Below are 15878 nucleotides of genomic sequence, written 5' to 3'. Positions count from 1 at the left end.
GAGGTGATGATTCAACTTGTCACATTTGGGAAGTCATAACAGGACGATGTTTCAGGACAATTTAACTTGTCTAACCTATTAACTCCGGAGAATGTAATCAAGGAATTCGCTGCATAATCAAACACAAATTTGAGGTAACACAAGTTACATGACATCAAAAGGGTGACTACTTCGCTTACTTCGTTAGTTCAAAGGTATTTCAATACTCAATTTCAATGCTTAGAGTGCTGCCTGTCTAATCTTGTTCTTTTAAAGCTAATCGGACTTAGCAATTTACATAGTTGTGGTTGGATCGGTTTTGTCGATAAAATCGCCCAGCACCAGTCTGAGTCAAAGAACAAATGCAATATGAGTGTAGAGAGTCCACTTGAAAACCATAAAATCTTCAGGTTTATTTATTTTCCTGCTTACACAGATGCCTGTGATATTTAAAAATGATTTATACAATTAAGACAGTTACTGCTAAGATCTAACAGTTATCAAAAGCAAACCCGATTGTATTAAGTTTCAATGAAAATTGGTGTTTGATGCCATCTGTGTAAGCAGGTTAAAGTTAAAATACAAACACCTGAGAGCCCATTGAGTTGGTTCTCTTCTTATACACTTTGGCCTCTTGTCAGTGGAAATAAGGCAAAGATTTTCGTTGTCGACTCATTAGCCCCATTCAATGTTGAGTTCTTGATTGGAGAAAAAATCGCTTTGTGTTGTTTTCGGTGAACTTAATAACCATGGAATCAGAAGATCAAGAATTAATAATTGTCAACAGGAAATGCGAATATACTGTTTCTAAAAAGTTAATTTGTTCAATTGTGCCTTACTTTGAGAAAATGTTTTGTTGTGATTTGTTGGAATCAAAGGAAAACAAAGTGGTGCTTGATTTTGATGAAAAAGTCTTCGATTCTATCCTCGATCTGATTCATTCGGAATCTTTCGTTATTCAAATGGAGAATGTGATCAGTTTTTATGAAGCAGCTGATTATTTGATGATAAACGAACCTTTGTTTCAGCCTTGTTTGGCCTTTTTTCATGAAAATTTCACCATAGAACATCTTCCAGTGGTTTTACTTCAAGCTACAAAAGTGTCCAAATTGATTAATTCAGAATCTATTGAACGTTTTATTTGTCGACATTTCTTGATGATTGCCAATACTAATACTTTCCTGGAATATCCTGTGGAGACAGTTGAAACTATTCTCAAATTAGATTTGATGGTCCACTCTGAGTATCAAATATTTGAATCAATTATGAAGTGGGTGAATAATATGGAGGATTCTCGTAAAGAATTTCTTCCACAGCTATTGAAATGCATTCGTTGGTCTTTTATGGGTCTTGATGGTTCAACTAAGGTGAAGGATAATGAATTGATTAAGATTATGCCTGATTTTGATTCAATCATCACATCATATAATGCTTGTGAATTCAACCGTAGTGCCCAAAATGTTTTCATATCAATCCAGGAAATAGATGTTGCAGTTTTAAGGATAAAAATGTTTGACAATGAATTTTTCTGTTTATCAATCGGTGATTTTACACGTGATGATACTATGCCACTTGAATATTTTTCTGGAGAACACACGTCAGATATTTTATTCGACTCTGGAACAAAAGGAATCAGAATTGATTGGGTTAAAAAGACATTTCGGTGGCTTAACTTTGAAGTTGCTGGTAAAACTTACTATAGTCAAATCTATGGATTGATTTATAAATTTGCGCGGTTTACCAGGTGTGTATGGGGTTGTAATAGTATCGGTTGCACTTGAAATAGCAAAACCAAAATAGGTAAAAGTAAAAGTTTCGACTTGCAAAACAGCCAAATATTTTTGGTTTTTTTTCGATTCGTATCTTAATTTGTTTCGACGAGAGTTTAGACAGAGTTTAACAGTATTTAATATAGATTCATGAATATCAAAATTGAAGCGACATCACGGTACTAATAATAACAATAAGAATATCTGTTTCTTAAAGATAAGAATAATCCTCGAAATAAACGGTTAAGTGAATTGAGTATAGGGAAGTGAATAGAATTAGAATGATTAGAATCAAAGTTTCAACGCGACAGTCGATGTTCTTTTCTCCAAATGAGCCCAAGAAACTTTGATCTTAATCATTAATATTAATCGTCGGTTTCAAACGAGACTGTTTTTCATTTAATATGGTTCAAGAGTTAAAATACTTTTTTCCCCGATTTCACCGCTTTTTAGCTTCTATCAGTGCTACTAAAGGTTTAAGATGCTAAACTTTCCTTTCCTCTTGTTTAAAGAAAAACAATCCTTTAATCTGATAGTGGATATATTTTGAAAGGTTATACTCGAATTTTAAGTTTAATTCTTCTTTCTTACCTTATTCATATCTTATTTATAGATTCAATCATTGTTATTTGGAAGACAAAGATTCAAAACTTCCTGATTCGATTTCCAATGAAGAGAAACTGATCCTTGAATCTAATGGTGCATTCATTGTGGTTGGTAAAACTAAAGACGAGAAGTTGTTTGGTCTTTTTCCCGTTGAAAATTCAAGCTGGTTCAATAATTTTAAAGATCACAATCATTCTTTCCATGCCACTGTTTTGGACAATGTTGTTTATATACTGACAGAATACCTCGAATTTATTCAATTCAATTACGAAACTAAATGCTCCAATAAGAGCGAACCATTCAAAGACGAAAAATGGTATTTCGATGATTTAATCTTGACTTCTCATCAAAACCACGATGACAAAGTTATTTTGGTCAATAAATCGTTTGGAAAAGTGCATGTTTTCAACATTAAGGAAAAAAAATGGTTACAAAAATACCGAATCGTGAATATTAGCTCAAAGAGTTCCAATGATATGTTGTTCCATAAATTGATCACCTTCTCTTCAGCATTTCTACCCATGAAAGTTATCAAGCCTTTGTATAAAAGAACATTTTCTGCGCTCTGAACTACATATTTTTCATTAAGTGCATCATAGTGCATCGTTTCCAACAGAATTTTTATTATTGTTGTTTAGTGAAGGACGTGGCTTCACCTCAGGTCCATCACTCATTTGACTCGATGATGATCTCGGTGGAGGAGCAGGAACTGAATAATGAAAAAAAGTTAAATATTAATCGAATGAAAGAAAGAATAATTTTCAATATCAACAAGAAGTTCAAGTTACCAGATTTTTTTCCAGAATCAACTGATCCCGATCGCCTTTGTCTTTCTGATGCTAAATGGCCTGTTGATTGTTTATTTGCTGAATGAATTGTCATTGGTTTTACACTGAATTTAAACGATTTGTAAACGACTGCTATACTAAATATGCCTTAATTAACTAATTGCAAAAATAAAATTTGAAAAAATAAATATGAAATGTCTAACTATTCAAAAATGAGATCGATGCATTTTGCGATTGGAATGCATTGTACAGGGCTATTCAGCTACTTAGTAAGATGTTGAACGCCAATAACTTTGCAACCAGACATACCTTTGGCCTGAGAATCGAATGCAGTGAGTTTGGGGGACATTCATTTTTTATGTTTAAAGGACAAGGTCATTCAAGGTCATTTTTCGGAAATCGCTGCTGCTCATGTTAGAGGTCATTCTGAGGGCCGGACATCATTTTCGAAGACAAAAAATCTTCCTGATCAATTTTCGACACTCTGTGATGAACGCTGCTTGAGTTATTGACATTTAAGTTTCAAAACTGCGTTAATTTACATTTTTTATTTTTATGAAAATTCGCATTTTTTATGCTCATTGGGGCGTAATCAAAACCCAAATTCATTTTCCACTACATTCTAGCCATCCAGGTGACTGCTCAAAGCTCCAGGAGCGCTTTACACGAATGGGGTTAAGCAAGTTTATTTAACAAGATCTTATTCAATTTTTACAACTAAGGATGAATTCTTTTTGCCGATTAGTTCCAATTTAGTCCTTAGGGTTTTGATTACGCCCCAATGAGCATAAAAAATGCGAATTTTCATAAAAATAAAAAATGTAAATTAACGCAATTTTGAAACTTAAATGTCAATAACTCAAGCAGCGTTCATCACAGAGTGTCGAAAATTGATCAGGAAGATTTTTTGTCTTCGAAAATGATGTCCGGCCCTCAGAATGACCTCTAACATGAGCAGCAGCGATTTCCGAAAAATGACCTTGAATGACCTTGTCCTTTAAACATAAAAAATGAATGTCCCCCAAACTCACTGCATTCGATTCTCAGGCCAAAGGTATGTCTGGTTGCAAAGTTATTGGCGTTCAACATCTTACTAAGTAGCTGAATAGCCCTGTATAACCGTTCAAATTTACATGCATTGATCAACGATCAAAACTTGAACAAAATCTTACAATTGTATTACAATATAAATTCATCTAATGATTGTATCTTATTGTTCCTGATCACATAAATATTGATGTGAAACAATATTTAATATATTTTATTTTTATTTTATTGATGTAATGATAATATTAAATGTTATTCATAGATTTATATTTACAAGCTATTGGTCAATAATAGGGTGAGAAAAATTATATCAATCAATCGTACTTTAAAAGGATACTTATCATTATAATGTTGTTTTTATGTTAATAGTAATTTTCTCATTGTACTCTACTCATTGTATTGTATAATTGTAATTGATTTATCAATTCAAATATAATTCTGTCATATGAATAAAATGCTTCACTGAAATATGTCATTCGAGTTAGAGTCAAATAAAGTTGATAATGTAGTTGAAGATTTTCCTGGAAAGTAAAATAATTCAAAGATGAAAATGAAAATGAAAAAGGACACATTCAACGAGAAGTTAAACTTATCCATAGGAATATTTGATGTAATAGTCAGCATTTTGTTTACCAACAAGTGATTTATTAATAATTTTTTATTAATTTGCAGATCATTGTTTTGGGCGTTTTTGATGAAGATGACGACGGAAAGGTTTATCCAACTTATAAATCGGTTAAAAAAATGTTAGACTTGTTCACTGACTATGGAAATTTCAAGTAAGTATCTGATTAACTTCAACGGATAATTCAATCAGCTGCTTGGCTTTTACAGTGAGGAATTAATTGTAACCACTGAAGGTCAATTCGGACGATTCGGTGAAAATGGCTATCAAGATGGAATCCTTGGTTTATTACAAAGAAGGGTCAGTCCATTAAACAGAGTTGTTTGTAATCTGATTGAATTTTTATTTAGGAAGCCGATGTCAGTTTACTTCCAATGTCAATTAATATTCCTCAACCTCCTGGACAATTTACAGCAATAGTCACTGAAGAAGCCTATTATATCAATGGTTTTGCCAGAACTTCATCGATAATTGATCAAGATGTTACTTCAAGTTTCACCCTTTTTCTTCCTGCTACTTGGATTCTCCTCTTGTCCCTTATTTACCTTTTTGAAGTCATTTCAACTTATCATTACCAACATTCAGTTTCACTTTTAACCCGATTTTTGAGTTCAGCTGATCGCTTACCAAGTATTTTATTTGTCCAACAATCAGTTGTCCATCGATCTATAATCAAAACATCTCAATTGCTGTTACTAAACAGTGTACTTATAATTTTCATGGCCTCTTTCAAAACAACCACAATTGGTGGATTCGGCGAATCTCGTGTCAATACATTGCGAGACATCGTTGATCTAGACAAGACTCCATGGTTTGTTGAAGGACTATCAATGTTTGAACTATTTGAGGCTGAGATCACCAAAGACTATGCCGATGTTTATCAGTTGGCTAAACGCAAAGGAAGTGCTCGACCGACTCGTATTGGAGAGCGAGTCGGTCAAATTCAAGCCTATTCATCTGAAAATGTGTGGCTTTATTCTGAAAAGGTGGGAAAAATTGGAAATTCAATTGAAGGAACTGACCATCCAATGGCCAAGTATTCATATTGGTCTGATAAAGCGTTTTACCAATCATTATCAGCTTTCCTAGTTAATCCAAGACACGATGTTGATCAAATAATCAAAAGATTAAATTCAGTGTGAGTTAATTTTGTCACATTTTGCTTAATTTATTCTGACTTATTTTTATTTCGATTCATTTAGGACTTCAAAGCTACTGCAATCAGCTCTGGTTGACTGGATAATGACGGCAATTATACGAGAAATATCCGTGTCTTTGCCTTTCCGTAGAGTGACTGAGCATGTATTGAACAAGCGAAAAATCAAACCGAAAAAAGATATTAAATTTGTACCTTTAAAGATTGGCGGAATGAGAAAGGTTTTCATCGGTTTATTCATAGTTTTGTCCGTCGCCTTAGTCATTTCCATATTAGAAATATTTTTCTCATTAGTTCATAAGTAATGACAAAAATCTAGTTGATAATTATTCATGTTAACTTGCGAAATCTAAATCGACATTTTTTATTTCGAATTAAATTAGAGATAAAAATGTTTTTTGATGTTATTTTCACAAAATAGTTTCATTGATTTAATAAAATAAAGCATTTTTCAATATTTGATAATCTGAAAGTATAATTTGTTCATTTCAATTATGGCTTTCATTCACCTAAAATAATGGTTTTTTTTGACGATTTATTACATTATGTATCATATTATTGATAATATCAATCATTTTGTTTAAAAATTCCAATAATTTTTCATTATATTGGATGTAAAATACAAGATATTAAGTAAAATCTTAACCCTTATCTTAGCCACGATTAATTCATTTGATATAACTAGACTAGGATATCATCTGTGCAATAAAAACAACTCAAATCTTAGATCTGAAGCGTCTCAATAACCAGCATGTAATAACACTTTGATAATCTCACTTTGATGTTACTCTTTTCTCAACTTCTTTCGTTTTCTTTCAGTCTAGATATTGATAAATCGGAATTATGAGATTAGTGACTGTGTGCAAACTGGTTTTATGATTGAATACAGATAATTCATTTTATTTTCTTACATTTCATCTCTAACTCTTGGTTTGGGTAACTCCGATCTATCTGCTGCTAAAATCAGATGATGATAGAAATTAACTGCTTTTACATAATTTTCAACGGAAATTCTCTCATCATGGCCATGGAACAAGATTATATCCTCACTTGGAATATATAATGGAGTAAAACGATAAAGATTTGGACTTAGAGCAGTGTAATGTCTCGCATCTGTACCAGCAATCATTAACCCCGAGACTACAATTGCATCTGGAAAGACTTGTTGGATACTTTGCTTAATTGATGCATAGCCAAAAATATTATCACCATGAGGGGAAGGTGGAGTGGGTTCAGATCCTTGTTTGATTGATATCTTGATTTTGTCATCATTAATCAATTGACGATCATATTCAACAACTTCAGCAATTGTTTGAGCTGGATGGATTCGGTGGTTTATCAAGGCTGATGCTTCACTCGATATTATGTTATCCTTTACACCACCCTTTACTACTGTAACCGCACTTGTTGTCCTTACCAATGCATTTCCCATGGGTGAGAGGCTCATCATATAAGATACAAGAGGACCAAAAAGCCAAAGATTTCCGAATAGTACTTTATAAGGGAATTGGGCCTAAAAAATAATTTTGGTTATTGACTGGACTATAGAAAGGCTACAATCAGTGAATTTCAAGCATATGAATTACACATCAAATTCAGCCAGTTTTCATCTTTTGTCTTTCATACTTACGTGAGGGGCTAAAGATTCGAAGAAGCTATTTTCTGTACCATATCCGAACATACTCTTATGGGCACGGGAGTTGAACCTGAACATAGAATTTTAAATGTCAATTTCTGCATTTGTTTTCATGCTCATCAATAGAGGGTTAGCTCTCAGACATTTCTGAATTACATACTTAGCAAGTGCCTTTGATAGAGTGACAATGTTTGGTTCATAAGGTGGAGTAGAGGAATGTCTTGGTTTGTCTTCTATTGACACCTCAACAGTCAAATAGCCCTTTTCTGCGACTGAGATCCTAAAATTTGAGAAAACAATGAAATGAACAAAAATATTTTGAGATTGGTTTAAATGTTACAGTGGTTATTACTCACAGAGCGACTTGTTCCTTTGGTATACCGGGAAAAGCATTTTTCAGAATACAAGTGCCTTCATCAAGTAAAAATTCAAGCTCTACTTTTTTCGATACAAGAAAGTTTGCAATCTGAACAGCACCATCAATTCCTGTAACCTCTTCGTCATGGCCAAAAGCTAATATAATGGGACGTTTCGGTTTAAATCCTCTTGATAATTCAAATTCAACAGCTTCCAATATTCCCTATTAGTTACATAAATATACATTACTGCAGTGAAATATTGTTTCAATAAAAATGTCTAAAATTAGTTTAATTACCATCAAAGCATCCTTGACATCAACAGCTCCGCGACCATAGATATACCCATTTTTAATGATGCCTCCAAATGGGTCAACTGTCCATTTTTCTTGCTCAACTGGTACAACATCCAGATGAGCACATAACATGTAGGGTTTAAGCTTTGGGTCACTTCCTTTGATCTCATACACAAGACTGTAATTGCCGATAATCGTCCGTTTAACCAATGATGATGAATGGAGAGTTGGATAATCTTAAAGAAAAAAATATATTATGAAATATCTTTGTAGACAGAAATTATTGGATAATCTTGAATCCAGATCATAAATAAGCTTTACGAGAAAAATAAACTTGTTTTTTGATAGTTAATTCACAAACAAATTGATTAATTAACAAGATAAAGCACAAATGATTAAAATCACTAGATAACACATGCTTTTAATGTTAGGAGAGTAATTTCAATAGGTAATCTCATCTTATCTCACAATTAGCGACTTAAATACAGTCTGTAGTAAAATATCCACCCATTATCCTAATTTTTAATCTATTGTATCACGCTTGTTAATTATTTACCTTAGCAGCAAAGCCAAAGAGCATATCTCTCTAAGAGCTTCGCTTTGAGCAAACGTATAGTACGAGATTAGAAAATGTCAGGGTATTATTGACGCTCGGAATTTCGCTTCTGCAATTCTAATTTGATATTATGATGATTTGAAGTGAACTACGGGACCACTCAGATATATCAAGATGATTTAAAACATGGGAGATTCACTTGAAAAGCTGCAAAATGGTAAAATTTCAAGGTTTTTATTGCAAAGTTTTGCAAAGAAAAATTGAACATAAACTTACTTTTCTCGATAAAATGTCTCATTTTGATTAACTCTTGAGTATCATAAGAATGTATATCCCATGCTACAGTCTTGATTTTCAAAGCTTCTTGGAATCTTTCAATAATTCCGTGTTCTTTAGTGATAGGCTGATGATCGGCAGAAACTTCACATGGCTCAGGACTCTTAGGCTCAGGGAAAAGGATAAGAGCTCGAAGGACACAAATCACAAAAAGACCAAATACTAATGCAAATATTAGTCTTAATGCTGAATAACCTCCGCTGTTATCAGATCTCATACTGTAACGAATTTATTCCGAATTATCTGGTATATAATTCCAATGAATCTCCTGAATAGTTTAAAAACTTGTTAAAATTAGTTGAAATTCAACGATGACTTGTTAATTAAGCTTGAAGAAATCGAAGCAATCGATGACAATAGCAATAAAATGATCTTACCTCTCTTAGTTAAATACGATTTATGAATGATCAACAGGATGCACACTAATTAAGACTCAAATGTCAACCAATTTAAAAGAAACAAATTGTTAAAGACAAACGTTGTTTAAATAAGAGAGACATAGAATTTTATGTTAGTTACAGTAACTAAGAAACTCATTTTGCAAGAGAGGGAAAATCAAAGATTAATGTATTTTTTCATTGGTTTTGCAAATGGTGAATCAGAGGATGAAGAGTTGAAGGAATTGATAAAGGAATTCAATCGACACTCGACTTGATTTGTGACTATCTCATCATTCCATGTGTGTAGACTTTGCAGTATTTTCTAACAATCATTCCTCTACTCGAATCAATTGCTTGAATAGATAAAACAATTCTGAAAGTTTAAATTTCGCGCATTGGTCGCTGCATACTTTTTTATTTGAGTAATGTTTTAAATTGTCAATTTACTTATACATTACTTTAACCTTTGCGGAGAATCAAACATTAAGCAAAGAGTAAGATTACTCTACTCTTTGACACCAACCTTCTAATCTACAATCTTGTTTGATGAGACAAATCTCAACTGTTTCTATGAATTTTGTCAGCATGTTTTCCCTTTTTATTCTTGTTATTTTTATACCAAATTGAGTCATTTAAGTGTAAAAGATATCAAAAGGTGTTTATTTTAATGTTGCTTTATTTCAATCAATTTTAATTCTCATGTTTAAATCTCTTTGTACATGGAAAGTCGTTTGTACAGTCATTTTCTATCTTTGCTTTCGTGCCTTCCGTTGGTGTAGCTGATTTTATAGCCTTAGTCTTAGGCCAATCCATTGTTATCGCTATGACATCTAATTCAATTATATCTGTTCTGCAATCGCCCATAATTTCAGCTAAATTGGGAGTAGATCTTCCAAAATCTCCATGAACAAACTCTTTAATGTAAGTTCCAGCTTCCGTAGTCAATTCAATGATAAATTTATGATCATCTTCAGTTTTTTCGGCGGAAATCCTATGGATGACTCGAGGACGATTTAAAAGAGATCGTCTATGTAAAACTCTAATAGGTGTTTTTTGGTTGATGGTTAAATCCTTTATCGACTGGAACTTCTGAAAATCCATTTCAGTCAATGGTCGATTAATGCAACATAATGCGCGATATCTTTTCGTCTTATCAGTTTCACCAAGTTTTAATTGTACTTTTACTTCTTCTTTCACTGTTAATTGTAAATCTCTAACTTTGATTTCTGTACAGTTAGTATTGATTTCTTGTTCAATTTCATCTAATACTTGATCACTTATACTATTCACTTCAGGTTTCATCAATTCAACAACAAATGGTCGTCCATCTCCAAGCATCCGTACATCAACATCCTCTCGACCACAAGCACTGAATTTGGCCTTTTCATATTTGACTCGTTTTTCAATTTCATTGACAATAAGATCTTGAACAGAGCTTTCCATCCGGCGAACTCCATCAATAATCCAAGGTGTTTGACAAAGGTTTCTGCTAAATTTATTATAACGACCAACTATATAAATTGATTCCTCTTTGGAGCTCATTTTGGAGTTGAGCAATAATTTCATGTTCTATAGTGATAGGTTGATGATTGGCAGAAATTTCACATGGCTCAGTCAAGTCCAATCGAAGTCCTGTATGATTTAAAAACTTGTTGAAATTCAAATACGACTTGATTAAGCTTGAAGAAATCGAACAATTGGTGGCAATAGCAATGAAATAATCTTACCTCTCTTAGTCAGATACAATCTGTGAATTATCAACAGGATACACACTAATTAAGACTCAAATGTCAACCAATTTAAAACAAACAATTGTTAGAGACAAACGTTCTTTAAAAAAGAGCGACACAAAATTTTATGTTAGTTACAGTAACTAAGACACTCATTTTGCAAGAGAGGGAAAATTAAACACCAGATGAGTAAGATCTACTCTTTCACACCAACCTTTTAATCTTCAAGCTGTATTGAGAAGACTAATCTCAACTGTTTCTTTGAATTTTTCCAGCATGCTTTATCAATTTTATTATTTTTATATCAATTACTTCAGCTGTGTTAGCTACTCACGGCTGAGTTTGAGTTTTGTGTTTAGCGACTTAATTAACTGATACAATAATGCCCTCTCTATTATAATTTGTTTACCCGTTTATAGTGTCGATGAAAAAGGAAAATCAACGCTCATAAAGTGATTACAAGAAGACGTGAAAGTAGAGAATCCTAGGACAAAACAATACTCAAGGTGACCTTTAGGAACACGGAACTTACAAATTATTGGAGAGCTTGATAAATAGAGGTAAGAAACAATAGATTTCTTAGAAACATAGAATTAGGAACTAACTCCGTATTTCAAAGAAAAATTTTAACTTAAGATAAAACAAAAAATTGCCTTTAATCAATTAAAACCAACTGAGAAAAAACGTAGATATAATGAAATAACTGCTTTCTCCCTTATCAAATAAATAGGCTAACTCTAAAATTTAGTCTAAATTGAGCTTAAACATAATAGAGTACCAGTTACAGGACACAAACTGACCTCTAAAACAAGATATACTGTATAATTCCTTTAGAATCCATTTTCAAAAAGTAGGTCGGTATAAGTATAGTCTAAAAATCATTTTCTTATTGCTTTGAATGGTTCATATTCTGAGGTGAAAGCTTCATTTCAGGCAGGACATTTCATTTGTGTTTTCTCGCATTGTTCTTGCCTGTAACACTTTACAGTTTGTGTGTTTGAATGCTCCACAGTTAAAGCATCATTTTAGCGTGAAGTCATCTATTGCTTTAATGTGTGAGTTGTTGTAGAAAGTGGTCAACACTTTATTAATTTTAAATCAAATAATTTTGTTGTTTTTCAATTTTTAGTTGTTTATTATGAGGCTGGTCTCGAGGTATGGGTCAATTTTCATTTTTTTCATTACATATTCCATTTAAATCATTTAATCTTTATTTTATTCAATTTTATTTGTCAAATTGTTTATTTATTAGGTTATTTTTTGTTAAATTAATTATTTATCAATTTGGCTTTTAGAACTGTAAGTTCACCAGTTGACTGTAGGTCACCTTCACTTTAATTCTTGGCCAGAGTCAGTGGTGAATATTCTGAGGTCAAACGACAAATTCTGGTTGTAATAAGATGACATATATAAAGACATAAGACCATCCTACATAATAAAATCACTAATAATTAAAATCTAATAGAATGTAAACAAAGAGGTTGAGGGACTGTTGAATAATCTACTGAAAATTTCTGATAAATGTAAACATCTTCATCCGTATTAAAGCATAAATGCAAACTTATTACAGTTTGCCCGACAGAGGATCGTAATCTAATCGTTGTACAATGTGTGTAAACACGACAAATTCATTAAAAGCATTATTATTTAGCAAAAGCAAACTTATTACAAAATGTAAACAAGAAACAAAAGGGACCGTTGAAAAAATTAAATCCAGTTTCTCAATGTTGACTAATAATGAAAGTGTAGTCAAGCTTTTGTATGGCAACACCAGGGGGTGAACATAGAGTCACTCAGCAATGCGTTGCTTGTAGGTTGTAGCATCATTTATACGTCAACAATAGTGACAATAGGAACATCTATCTGTATCTGAATAATATATTTCAAATGTTATCAACAAAAAAGCGTGAAAATTAGTCAACAATTCCAAGAGATGTTATTTTTTGAAAATTTGTGTCTTGAGTGAAACAAGTGTTACATTTTTCTATGTTGGAATGGATTTTATCAACTTCACCCCTTTCAATTTGATTTAAATATATTTATCTGTTGAATATTTTTCCAGCCATTATGCAAGGATTGGTAATAAGTGAAATTATATAAATTGTTTGAACCGTCTATTCATGCGAGTTTGTGAAACTGGCTTTCAAAAGTCATATTGTATTGGTATCGTTCTAATAATGTTTATGGTAAGCATAATTTGCCAAGGCCTTGCGATGTTAAAAAAGATCTTGTGATTAACTCCTTTTTCCTTTGAACCTGTGAAACTCATGCTATACATCATATTCTTTATACTATACATCAGACTTGAAACAATTACATACAAAAAAGGATGAAGATCGATTAAGATTTAATTTAATACAATCTAATGTAATACTGAATATAATGTATAAACAATATAATAATGAATGTCTATATACAGCTAGTCAAGCTTTGTATGGCAACACCAGGGGGTGAACATAGAGTCACTCAGCTATGCGCAGCTTGTAGGTTGTAGTATTACGGTATTACAGTATATATACGTCAACAACAATAGTGACATTTTAAAAGGAACATCCATTTTAATAATTAATTTCAAATGTTTTCAACAAAAAAGCAAGAAAATTAGTCATCATTTCTAAGAGATGTTTTTTTTGAAAATTTGTGAAACAATTGTTACATTTGAAGTGCAATTTCCAACTTGAATGTCACAAAAAAAATCTAATTTTTTCTTTCTTCTCTCTTTTATCCTCTTATAGGTATGCCTGATGGTGTGAGGCTGAAAGATCATATCAGTTCAGGCCAGTTTGAGCCAAGAGCAAACATCGATCTCAGCAGACCCCGCAACACCGGAAGTCGTAGTCCCTTTGCCAATCGAGGAGGATTGGCAAAGGTTAACATACCAACAAGGATTCCAATTAAAATAGATACTCCATCATCTGTACCACCAGTACCATCAGTTTCATCTCCACCCTTATCCGTTCCATTATCATCATCAGCCTCATCCTCATCGGTATCATCTCCATTAACATCTGAACTTTCACCAGAGATTTATTTTTTAATTCGTCAACATGCCAAGACATTAACAGCCATCAATAAAATTACCAATCGTTTAGAGAAACTTGAGCACAAAGTTGAAGACATATGTAAAAAGGTTAAAAAAATTGATAAATTTAATGAAAGCCGTGGAATGGGCGGCGGAGGAGGAGGAATTAAGAAGGGTGAATCTTCCTCTTCCTCTGGAAACAATAATACAACTACCACACCCAATGCATTAAGTGATGACAGTGGAGTTGAATACAGTCGGACAACAACTGGGACTGGTCATGATGATGATGAACTTTTATGCCTGTTAAATCAGATAACCAAATTTTCCGACTCAATTAAGCAAACCTTAACTCAACCTAACAGTAATATTCACAGTCCACTGAATCCAAGGACTGGTCATCCAATGATTCCAGGTGAAAATGGTTCAATGGTTTACGGATTGACCGGAAACACATCTTCAACAGCCTCATCAACTTTAAGGCAATCCGTTACATCAACTTCAAACACTAAGGGCATTCGCTATCCACATCCACCCTCAACGCGGAAAACTCTACCATCATCTCCAGTGAATCAGTCAAGGATGGCTGACTGCCCTGATCCAGCTTCGGCACCCCAGTCTTTCAGTGCCTTACTATTTGAGTCAAATGTTGATCACTTCCTGGCTAACCTTGATTTTATGCCCGAGCCAGTTCGAGCTAGTGAATATTATTATCCGCCTTCAATGCCCATCTCTTCACCTCCTCATCATCATCTAAATCATCATCTACAACATGTAAAATCACACCCGGTTCCTGCTAGTCATCTACTGACTGAAACTTTACATCACCAGCACGAGCAACCAGAGCAGCAATGAATTGATAAATGCAATGCTGTTTATTAAATAATATTATCAAATTAAATGATGCATTAACAAAGAGTAATAGCAATAGAGAGAGCACGACAATGAGAGCTATAGATAAGAGAGATGATAAGTTAAAAGGAGCAGGAAAGGAGGGAGTTAGCAACGAGAAAGAGATTAGGAAAGAGACGACAAAATGACAAAAAAATAAATGTAAACAAATTTTTGATGAGAAAAAGTTCAAAAAAATTAAAAGGATTGTTAGTGGCGCTACCGCGTTCTGCCCCTTTTCCCTTTTCCCTATTTCTCAAACATAGTTAACATTGCGTGCTACCTCTTGTTATACTCTTTGCATAAAAGACTAATCAACAATCTCTCTTTGAATTTCTTTCTTCATCCTGTTGCTGCTTAAACTGATAAAGAAACCATCATCATTACCATTATTATTTTCATAGTTTACTTTGTTAATCAAACTCTCCAAACACTCAGTTTGTGTTTATGTTTTTACAGAGTTGAAGGTTAAATAGTCACCTTGTCTAGTTGTATATTGTTGAATGAAAATGAAACACACAATTGTAAGTAGTTTAATTAATAACATTTGAATAAATAATTAAGCAAAAGTTAATTGTACAGGTTGAGAGGGAAAAGAAGAAAAAGGAAAATAATATTAGGTTGTCCGGGCCAAAGTGGCGGAAGTTTGATCAAAGATATTTTCAAATAGCAATTTTTTAGCTCACTCAAATTTCAGAGTTTTAT

At 33.0% G+C, this 15878-nt stretch overlaps 5 protein-coding genes across 11 annotated transcripts; 3 read left to right on the top strand and 2 right to left on the bottom strand.

Annotated features, from left to right (window-relative positions):
- The first annotated feature begins 563 nt into the window (after positions 1-563).
- Positions 564-3180, top strand: LOC107361465 (uncharacterized). The gene is made up of 2 exons (XM_015928301.3): positions 564-1723; positions 2362-3180. The coding sequence occupies exons 1-2, from the start codon at positions 729-731 to the stop codon at positions 2921-2923; spliced, it is 1557 nt and encodes a 518-aa protein (XP_015783787.2). The 5' UTR covers positions 564-728; the 3' UTR covers positions 2924-3180.
- A 1432-nt stretch (positions 3181-4612) lies between these two features.
- On the top strand, positions 4613-6431 carry LOC107361188 (uncharacterized). Its single transcript, XM_015927942.3, has 5 exons — positions 4613-4799; positions 4862-4968; positions 5024-5114; positions 5165-5952; positions 6017-6431. Exons 1-5 carry the CDS (start codon positions 4734-4736, stop codon positions 6273-6275), a joined length of 1311 nt encoding a protein of 436 aa, XP_015783428.3. The 5' UTR covers positions 4613-4733; the 3' UTR covers positions 6276-6431.
- LOC107361187 (N-fatty-acyl-amino acid synthase/hydrolase PM20D1) lies at positions 6297-9645 on the bottom strand. Of its 2 annotated transcripts, none has more exons than XM_089266032.1 (8): positions 9528-9645; positions 9091-9434; positions 8262-8494; positions 7963-8186; positions 7767-7886; positions 7601-7676; positions 6882-7483; positions 6297-6790 (listed from the first exon to the last, which is right to left on the bottom strand). In XM_089266032.1, the coding sequence occupies exons 2-8, from the start codon at positions 9365-9367 to the stop codon at positions 6766-6768; spliced, it is 1557 nt and encodes a 518-aa protein (XP_089122158.1). In that variant the 5' UTR covers positions 9368-9434; positions 9528-9645; the 3' UTR covers positions 6297-6765. The 2 variants fall into 2 exon arrangements, with proteins under 2 accessions (XP_089122158.1, XP_015783426.1); XM_015927940.3 differs by having other exon boundaries at positions 9091-9418.
- A 524-nt stretch (positions 9646-10169) lies between these two features.
- On the bottom strand, positions 10170-11331 carry Pus10 (Pseudouridine synthase 10). Of its 2 annotated transcripts, none has more exons than XM_015927948.3 (2): positions 11258-11331; positions 10170-11178 (listed from the first exon to the last, which is right to left on the bottom strand). In XM_015927948.3, exon 2 carries the CDS (start codon positions 11094-11096, stop codon positions 10221-10223), a length of 876 nt encoding a protein of 291 aa, XP_015783434.2. In that variant the 5' UTR covers positions 11097-11178; positions 11258-11331; the 3' UTR covers positions 10170-10220. The 2 variants fall into 2 exon arrangements, with proteins under 2 accessions (XP_015783434.2, XP_015783433.2); XM_015927947.3 differs by having other exon boundaries at positions 10170-11162.
- Positions 10859-15747, top strand: LOC107361189 (uncharacterized). 5 transcript variants are annotated; one of them, XM_015927945.3, is made up of 4 exons: positions 10870-11012; positions 11680-11820; positions 13323-13446; positions 13996-15747. In XM_015927945.3, the coding sequence occupies exon 4, from the start codon at positions 13998-14000 to the stop codon at positions 15135-15137; it is 1140 nt and encodes a 379-aa protein (XP_015783431.2). In that variant the 5' UTR covers positions 10870-11012; positions 11680-11820; positions 13323-13446; positions 13996-13997; the 3' UTR covers positions 15138-15747. The 5 variants fall into 5 exon arrangements, with proteins under 5 accessions (XP_089122159.1, XP_015783431.2, XP_015783432.2 ...); XM_089266033.1 differs by lacking the exon at positions 13323-13446 and having other exon boundaries at positions 10859-10999; XM_015927946.3 differs by lacking the exon at positions 13323-13446.
- The last annotated feature ends 131 nt before the right edge of the window (positions 15748-15878 follow it).

Source organism: Tetranychus urticae, chromosome 1 (assembly GCF_039701765.1).
Source record: "Tetranychus urticae isolate SD_2017Ah chromosome 1, NJAU_TeUrti_SD_1.0, whole genome shotgun sequence".
NCBI lineage: Eukaryota > Metazoa > Arthropoda > Arachnida > Trombidiformes > Tetranychidae > Tetranychus > Tetranychus urticae.
Note: the sequence above shows the minus strand (reverse complement) of the source record. Positions and strands in the feature narration are given on the sequence as shown.

Excerpts from the sequence above, each read along its gene's own strand:
- LOC107361465 (XM_015928301.3), top strand. The coding sequence starts at position 729 with ATGGAATCAGAAGATCAAGAATTAATAATTGTCAACAGGAAATGCGAA. Across the intron at positions 1,724-2,361 it reads AAATTTGCGCGGTTTACCAG|ATTCAATCATTGTTATTTGG; the intron begins GTGTGTATGGGG and ends TCTTATTTATAG.
- LOC107361188 (XM_015927942.3), top strand. The coding sequence starts at position 4,734 with ATGAAAATGAAAATGAAAAAGGACACATTCAACGAGAAGTTAAACTTA. Across the intron at positions 5,115-5,164 it reads TTGGTTTATTACAAAGAAGG|GAAGCCGATGTCAGTTTACT; the intron begins GTCAGTCCATTA and ends ATTTTTATTTAG. Across the intron at positions 5,953-6,016 it reads ATCAAAAGATTAAATTCAGT|GACTTCAAAGCTACTGCAAT; the intron begins GTGAGTTAATTT and ends CGATTCATTTAG.
- LOC107361187 (XM_089266032.1), bottom strand. The coding sequence starts at position 9,367 with ATGAGATCTGATAACAGCGGAGGTTATTCAGCATTAAGACTAATATTT. Across the intron at positions 7,887-7,962 it reads CCAAAGGAACAAGTCGCTCT|GATCTCAGTCGCAGAAAAGG; the intron begins GTGAGTAATAAC and ends CTCAAATTTTAG. Across the intron at positions 7,677-7,766 it reads CTATCAAAGGCACTTGCTAA|GTTCAACTCCCGTGCCCATA; the intron begins GTATGTAATTCA and ends TTCTATGTTCAG.
- Pus10 (XM_015927948.3), bottom strand. The coding sequence starts at position 11,096 with ATGAAATTATTGCTCAACTCCAAAATGAGCTCCAAAGAGGAATCAATT.
- LOC107361189 (XM_089266033.1), top strand. The coding sequence starts at position 13,998 with ATGCCTGATGGTGTGAGGCTGAAAGATCATATCAGTTCAGGCCAGTTT.